General features: G+C 50.8%; 1 protein-coding gene across 1 annotated transcript; it reads right to left on the bottom strand.

The window, feature by feature from the left end:
* Positions 1-389: 389 nt before the first annotated feature.
* LOC104539717 (glutamine--fructose-6-phosphate aminotransferase [isomerizing] 1-like) lies at positions 390-6,058 on the bottom strand (the record flags this gene model as incomplete). The annotated part of the gene is made up of 7 exons (XM_010183312.1): positions 390-469; positions 1,180-1,241; positions 2,267-2,401; positions 3,348-3,406; positions 4,034-4,159; positions 5,449-5,556; positions 5,951-6,058. Coding segments are annotated over 7 exons (678 nt in total), but the record flags the coding sequence as incomplete, so codon positions are not given.
* Between the last annotated feature and the right edge of the window lie 2,386 nt (positions 6,059-8,444).

Below are 8,444 nucleotides of genomic sequence, written 5' to 3'. Positions count from 1 at the left end.
ACGGTCTGGGATTCTGTGATTCTGTGAATGCTTACGTACCTGAGTAAGTAACTTACTGTGAACTTTACTACACTGAACTGTTTATGCTGTTCTACTGCACAGGAGAATATTGCTCTTCTTCTGCTGTTCTACTATGCATATTCGACTGTGTTTTCCTTGCAACCACTGGTCATTAAAGCTTTGATTATAAGACCAGAGACTGACTCGAGGAATATGGTAGTACAGCATGTGGTTAAAAACATCCTTACAAAGAAAATATCTTTAGTGGTTTAATTTACAGCTGCAAGTTTAAAAGTGTCAAACGCATTTCAGAGCGCGCATTTGTGCTTGTCCGTTGGTGTGGACGTGACTGGAAGGTGATGCTGCGGGCAGGGGATGCTCACACTCACCCGTGCGGTAGAGGATCGGGATGTGGTCGGTGGAGAGCTTGTGCTCGCTGCGCACTCCGATGAGCAGGGGGCTGCCGCGCCTGCGGGGAGACAGCGACTTACAGCCCTCAGCACCCAGAGGGTCATCCCCCTCACACCCTCCCCACCTGGAGGGACCGCTGTTCTCCAGAACTGAACCCAAAACCAGCCAGCTCCTCCCAGATAAGCTGTCAGTGCTGCAAACACGAGGCCACAAGACACAGCGAAAGAATCTGAATAAACCGAAGTCCCACAGACGCTTGAACAGCACAGCGGCTGCTGCTCGCTGCCTGTACCTACAGCTGTGGGCACCGACATCCAAAACCCGTGCCAGGCACGTGTATGGTTAAACCAACCCAACTGATGCTGATGTTTAAAGATGTTCCACAGTGGAGCAGAAACCCTGACCCCCGGGCGGGTCCAAGTTCAAGTGAAACGGAGGCCTCGTCCAAGTGCTGCCACAACGGCAAACACAAAGGAGAAGATAAAACCGTCTCACTTCAAAGCTCCCACAACCAGAGTCTACACGAAACTGCTGTTCCAGACCAGTTGTGATACAGGTGGTCACTGAGAGATTTTGGAAACGTTTTGGGAAATTTTCTGTTATGGTAAATGGAAAACAAGAGGAAGGAAATGGAAAACAACAGCCACGCTCAGCCCAGCAGATAGAGCGCAGTGAGAACGCTCCACTCCATCATCTCTTCAGTTGGGGGCACCAAAAAAGCAACATACAGGGTGGAAAAAGAGTGCTCTTTCCCACGTCAACACTCACCTGGTACCGACAGCTTGACCAGGATAATGGACACTTTTGAACACGAGGGCGAAAGCACCTTCCTGGAACGAGAGAAACACAAACTCTTTACCCTCGCATTTGGGCCACTGTTTCAGGAATCCCCACACATGAACTGCACTCGTGTTTCTGTGAACAAGGAAGAGATGCTGAGCCACCAGAAGCTCCAGACACCTCAGTTTTGGAAAGGTGGCCCTCGCCTGAGCCCGGGTGGCTCATCCTCCACCACCTTGGGAGTCTCCTGAGCTCCGAGACAACGCGCTCGGACACCACTGCCTTAGTTCAGAGCACAGTGAGGGGACTTCCAAAGGCTAAAATGTGCCAAAACTCCAGGGTGTTTGCTCAAGGGCGGTGCTACCGAATGTATGGGTGAGCCACCGCAGTCTGCCAGCAAAACGTGTTCTTGGGCTATTGCTGCAGATCCTGCCAGGGAAATCACTGAGAAACCAGCTCCTGAGCAACGAGAGGTAAATCCTGGATGCCTCCTGCTCCCGAGGTGAACCCTGGATGGATCCCGAGGTGAACCCTGGATGGATCCCGAGGTGAACCCTGGATGGATCCCACTCCTGTGCGCAACTTGGCAGGAATTGACCCGGGGACCCAGCCGCCATGCGGGGAGGCTCCCACAAGGGGTCAGCAGCTCCGCCACACGGAGGTTTTTGGGAAGATCGGAAGCACAGGCTTATGAAGCACAGACTTGTTTCCATGCTGTCCCACCTCCCCACACGTTCGCCACCCAAGGCCCAAGGAACCGGCTGCCTTGTGATGCTGTTGTGTCCCAAAATGCAGACATTATTCATAACAACGTTAAAGAAAAACCAGTGTTTGTCTGAGATGAACTGCTGGGGTAGTAAAAACAAAACCATTCCTTATGTAGTATTCCTTATGCATATTCCTTGTGCAGTACAGACACGGTGCTGTGCTTGTGCCCAGGTTACACTGGGCAATGCTGGAGCAGTTGTTTTGTGTGCATGTGTCTGTCTGTCCTGGTGTGTGTGTGTGTGTGTGTGTGTGTGTGTGTGTGTGTCTGTGTCCCCATCTGTCCCCGGTTCCCTGCTCCCAGCATTACCAGCTGCTGGATGACCCTCTCCACCAGGGTGGTGAAGCTGATGTCGTCGCTGTCCCGGTTGTCGTACATGTACTTCACCAGCTTGGCGATGCTCTCCGTGTCCGTCTCTGACTCAAAGTCGTAGCCCTTGCTCTCCTGCAGCGACAGCGCACACTGGGTCACCGTCCCTCTGTCTTCCCTCCCTTCCAGCCCTCCTGCCCTTCCCTTCTTTCTCCTTCCTGCTTTTCCTTCCCTTTCCCTTCTCCCTTCTTTGAGGAGGCTGAGTGTGAGAGGTGGAGTGAGTGGAGGAGTGTGAGTGGAAGGGTAAGTGGGGGAGTGAGTGGAGATTATGAATGGAGTGAGTGGGGAGTGTAAGAGTAGGAGATGAGTGAGAGTGTGAGTGGGACATGAGGAGGGAAGAGGGGTGTGAGTGCAAGTATGAGTAGGGGGCATGAGTGAAGGGGGGCATAAGTGAGGGGAGTGCGTGAAGTGGGAGAGTGAATGAGTAGGGGTGAGAGTAAAGGAGGGAGTGAGAACGTGAGTGAGGGAGTGAGGAGGAGGGGGAGCGGAGGAGAGAGAAGGAGTAGAGTAATGAGAGGTGCATGAGTGGGAGAGTAGAGGTGGGAGGAAGGGGGGAGTGAAGGAGTTTGAGTGAGTGCGAGTGGGGGAGCATGAGTGGGAGAGTAAGGGTGAGGGAGTGTGAATGGAGGTGAGTGTGAGAGGGAGAGTAAGTTGGGGGATGTGAGTAGGGCAGTGAGTGTGAATGTGACAACATGAGTGGGGAGTGAGGAACATGAGGGAATGGGGGATGCAAGTGTGAGCATGTACTCACAAAGCAGGAGAGTGTGAGTGGATGAGTGTAAATGAGTAGGAAAGTGAGTGCAAGTGCAAAAATACAAGTGAGAGAACATGAGTGAATGCGAGTTGGAGAGCGAGTGTGAGAATACAGGGCGGGGAGTGAAGGAACGTGAGGAGAGGAGTGGGACGAGTGTGCGAGTGGGAAAGTGAGTGTGAGAACAGAAGTGGGGGAGTGTGTGAGGGCAGAAGTGAGTGTGAGAGTGAGGGAGTGAGTGTCACTGTCACACACACAGGGATCACTCACCAGGAACTTCCGCAGGTCCTTGTAGTTGGTGATGATGCCGTTGTGGATGACGATGAACTCTGCAGACAGAGGAAAGGCCCCGCTCAGCCCCTGGCCCAGCAGTGGGTGCCCACCCTGCCCGAGGCCACAAGACCCAACAGCAGAGCCCACAGAGCTTTGCTGGGTGAGCAGTTTTTGGAGTCTCTGAGTTGCTTGGCCATTTCCGGCCCCTGGGAGCCCTTAAACGCTGCCCACCCCCTGCCAACCTCGGTGCTGCCCCTCGGGCACCTACACCCAACGCTGCCCAAGCTGTACACTGCAGCAGCATGGAGAAGACCAACACCCTTCCATACAGGGGTGCTTATGAAACCACTGTAAATAAACGAGGGGAAAAATGATACAAAACTCCACATCCCAAAGAACAGCCACGAAAATTCTCACCATCCCATTTCATCCTGTGTTCACCTCCTTGTGCTGTGCCCATGCACCCACCGACCCTCTGGGCATTAATCCCAACCTTTCCTGAGCTCATCCACAGTTGAACAAACCCCACGGCCCAAAATGAACCCCAGACCCCTCTGGCTTCGCAGCAACCGGGTCTGGCATCCTGGCTGCAACAAACCCACTGCCCATGGCTCTCCCTGTGACACCCCAGGCACTGGAGGCAGCACCCGGCTTCCCTCTACACCCCCGGCAATCCCGCTCACCGTTGTTTTTGTCTGAGCGTTGCGGGTGGCTGTTGATGGGGTTGGGTTCGCCGTGGGTCGCCCAGCGGGTGTGGGCGATGCCGAGGTGCACGTCAAACTCGATGTCCAGGTCCATGTCCTGTTGCTCTGCAGCAGAAGCAGTTTTTAGTACCAAGGGGCTGTCCCTACCCCAGAGTCAGTGTGGGAGCATCACAGCCCGCGGGGTCCACAGGACGGCGACAGGGAAACAGAACCAGCAAATCCCCAAAGTATCGGGTGTGTTTTCAGGGATGCAGAATGCTGATGCACACAAGCAGCTTCCCTGCACTCCTCACCCCAACAAAATAAATAAAACCCCTTTTAAGACAGAATCCAACCCAAATTTCTCTCTCTGGAGTACCCCTCGCCGTCCTGCACGGGTCAGCTGTGACTGAACCAGCCCATCCCATGGTTACACACCACTGCAGTAGGAAAATTCATCACTACCCCTTGTCTCTAGAAAGCACACCATTAATAGTAATAGTTATTTGGGAAAAAAAAATCCCTTTTGTCCTACAAGTGTCTCCACGACCTCTTTAAAACTGTATGGGCTGCAGTTTCCTTGAGCAGGCAAGTATTTCTTCATGAACATTTTATCTGCTGTTTGTGTAACGCACCTTGCCTGGGCTTTCCAGTCCCTGGTTCTCTCTACACATTCCTTTAGGATAAACAGCCCCTGCGCTGTGAGGTTAACGCTAGCATGGGTTAAATTAGGGTAAAAAGTTAAACTACAACACAGCAGCTCTTGAACGCAAACTGGAGATCCTGACTCCTCTGAAGGCACCTTCCCATTCTCACACAACTTACCCACGACTCCACACCCAACAGCTTTGTGTTTATTTGCGTTCTGCACAGATTTAATGAATTTAACGTTTAAATCAAGGGAACACAGAGGCAGAAACAGATGCAGAAGACCCCACTCTCTGTGTTCACCCATTTGACAGTGACACACACATCAGTGCTCTTCTGAAGCCAACTGCTTGGCCCATCCCCACTCGGATGGATTTAAATGTCAAATTCAACTGGTGAAGTTACTGGAGCATTTCTCTCCTCTGCCCAAGCTCTGACAACCATCTCCCAGTAATTCCCCTTTCCCCAGTTTAAGGGATTTTTTTTTTTGGTCTGGGTTTTTTTTGGCCTATTTTCAGGTCTATTCTATTTTACCGGGATGTGATTCATTTGTCTTGAGAAATCAGCACTTCTCTGTAACTTGGTGACAACATCCACGGGATCACCGGGTTCTTCTCAGCACATCTGCGAGTGCTGACACCCCTGGCACCTTGTACAGAGTTACTGGCAATGGCGTGTTGCTGGGTGAAACAGCCAAAACTCAAAACACAGATGGTGAGAGGGCATTCCAAGGAAGGGGAGCAGGCAGAGGAGAGGGAAATACTTACTGTGAACCTCTTCGTCCAGGGCCTTCACTTTCCCCTTCTGCTTGATCAGCTGGATTTTGCAAGCGTTGGCTTCCCAGTCTTTGTCGTTTCCACCGTCGATTCCCACACCTGAACACCGCCAGGGAATAAAAACAGAGGTGTGAAGTGCAGGAAGTGAATCACGGTATTTTACATAAACAAATACTGCTGATTGCTGTTTTAACAGTGCCCTTTCCCTCCAGGTTGACCCCAAATAAAGGCAAGAAGCCCCTTAGATTAGAAGCCAGTTTTCCCTTTGTCATCTTGTAGGTATTTTTGAAGTCTTGAAGCCTTAGGCATCAAGAATGTTTAGAGAAACCTCTATATCAAAAATTAATCCAAACCTCTGACCACGCGATCACAGGCACATCCAATTTGTGTTTCGGCTTTCTTCAAGAGCAGAAAAGAGCAGAAACACACCACAGAAATCACCATTTACAGGCCAAAACCCAAAAAAGCACCACTGTCGCTTGGTGAGAGTTACCTGCAGAGTCATAGCCCCTGTACTCCAGCCGCTGGAGCCCCTTGATGAGGGTCTCCAGGATCTCCCGCCGTGTCCGGGGAACATGGTAGTTCAGGTAAGCAAAGATGCCTGGAGGGAGAGAAAAAGCACAATATTATAACTAAATCACAGCTGAGGAGACTCCGTGCACTAAGTTACCACTCCAACAGGCCGCTGTGCTGAGAAAACCCCTCCAGGAAGGCTCCAATGCGTCTGCAACTTTGCCTTGTCCCACCCGAGCGCCAATGGAGATGTCACCAACACGTAAGAGATTAAATCCAAGCACAAAATGCCAGAAAAATGGCACTGAAAGCAACAGGAAAAGGCTGGGTGTGATGGGAGAGAGAATTTCCACACGAGCTGGTCCTACATGACACCAAATGATGTGGTGGACAGGAACCTTGTTGCTCCAGAGGGACAATTCAAGGTTCGCCTTCAGTGAGGAACCACCTTCAAGAGCTTTCTCCAAGTTCCCCCCACAGACTCACCAAGAAATAAAGTCACTGAACTCCTACAAAGTAACGCCCTCCAACTAATGGAGCTATTTTTCCTGTAGGTTGCAAAGGAAGAGAAATCGTTGCTTCTGTTTTTAAGTGGTAATGGTGGGACACAAGTCCCTACATCTCTAATGGCAACTTCGGCTCGATTTCGGAAAGGTTTCCTTCGGTGCCGTCGTGAAGCAGCAGAATGAGAAGACATTTCCTGGATGCTTGAAATGTCTCTACTTGAAATCTACCATTTCACCCTAACATTTGAAAGGAGAAAAATCTCGGCACGGGATAAAAGCAAGACAGGTTTCACACAAACACCTCTGCCTTTTCCTGGCAGTGCTGCCACACCGCCTGCCCCACAGCCCCCACATCTTGTTCACGTGGAAAATGTTACTCCCCAGACGACTTCTGCAACCCGGATCTTCGTGTTTACACGCAGATTATTTTCAAGAACGTTTGAAAAACTGCCTTCTAAAGCTGTTTGTGTTTTGGAATTAAGCTAAATAATTCAAAGCCTTGATTTATTTTGTAAGTAGAAATATGGGCTGCTCAGAGCTGATGGACAAACTGAACCCCAGAGTGTTGAAACATTTACAAGGGACAGGGCCAACAAGGTCGTAGGCAGCCACACACCACACTCACACAACCCCACTGCTTCTCCCGTTCCAGTTCTGCTGCAGAAAGAGCACGCTACGTCTTGCTTACGTTCTTCCAACTGCTGGAAAAAACGAGATGCATGCTCTAGTGATCCTCTTTCTTAAACCCCTCAGCCAGATTTTTTAAAAAGAGCTTTTTAACTTGGTTTCTTTGGCTCCTACCTTCACTTCCCCAAAACCCAAAGCTGACAACCACTTGGCAAGACCATCAGAACCAGGTTTATAAATCAGTGCAGTTTTACTGCTCCCGCCATGCCAAAGCAGTCACTGTGCTGCTGCTGCATCTCCTGATGTTCGTTCACCTTGAACACCGGTCCCAGTAACCCCCACTAACCACCAGACTGGGTGAGCTCCTCCTCCACCAACCTCACGATTCACAGCTAAAAGCTCAGCAGATAACAAAAGCCTGCCAGCAGTGAACAGCCTCCGCTGGATGTCAAAACCTCCGCTGCAGGATACCTCCCCCACGCTCTCCATCTCCAAATCCTCCTCCCCACCCTCCTGGCAAAACAGAAACTTTTCCAGTTTGAGACACTTGGTTCACTCTGCTTCTAAAAACTGCATTTTTCAGGCAAACAGCAGCCTCCCTCTTTACGAGCGAACCGACTCCCAAAAGCTGCCATCCAGGCTGAAGTATGGCACATTTCAGCTACATCCCGATACCTAAAATCCTTTAAGATGACTTCCAGGTCTTAAAACAGGAGCACAAAGCAGACTGCTTTAGTAGCAGGGTGCTGGAAAAGCCCCTCTCCATATTTCCCAGAAGCCTCCCAACCAGATGCCCAATGCAGCGGTAGCGTTACACATAAAAATAACAAGTGTGTACCATAAAGTAGAGAAAACACGCACGCAAGATGTCTTTAGAAAGGCACAGTGGGCTCCAGCAGCTCCTGACGTTTCCCTTTTACACCAAAGCCACCTATCAAAGCAATGCTGCTTCAGAAGGTGTAATTATAACCAGCATGAGTAACTACAGAAACGCTGCTTACATTTTTTCAAATTAGCTAAAAATCTTCAGAGTTGAAACCTCTCCTGTGTTTTACACACGCTAAGGGTCCCATTTCCACCCAAACCCTGGAGCCTTCCAGAACTTTCTGATGGCGCCGGGCAGCTCCTGGCTCTGGTGTGGGCTGGGCCCATCACACAGCTCTGCAGAAGCACCCAGAACCCCCACATCCCCCTGGTGTCGCGCTGAGGCACAACCAGCCCCATTCAGACACAGGATCACAGAATCGCTGGGCTTGGAACAGACCTTGAAGATGGAGCCCAACCGTGAACCCAGCTCTGCCAACTCCACCTCTAAACCATGGCCCTCAGCACCTCATCTCC

This window comes from Mesitornis unicolor, unplaced genomic scaffold, assembly GCF_000695765.1.
Source record: "Mesitornis unicolor isolate BGI_N332 unplaced genomic scaffold, ASM69576v1 scaffold22174, whole genome shotgun sequence".
In the NCBI taxonomy this organism is placed as follows: Eukaryota; Metazoa; Chordata; class Aves; order Mesitornithiformes; family Mesitornithidae; genus Mesitornis; species Mesitornis unicolor.
The sequence above is the reverse complement of the archived record's forward strand: the minus strand, read 5'-3'. Positions and strand labels throughout refer to the sequence as shown.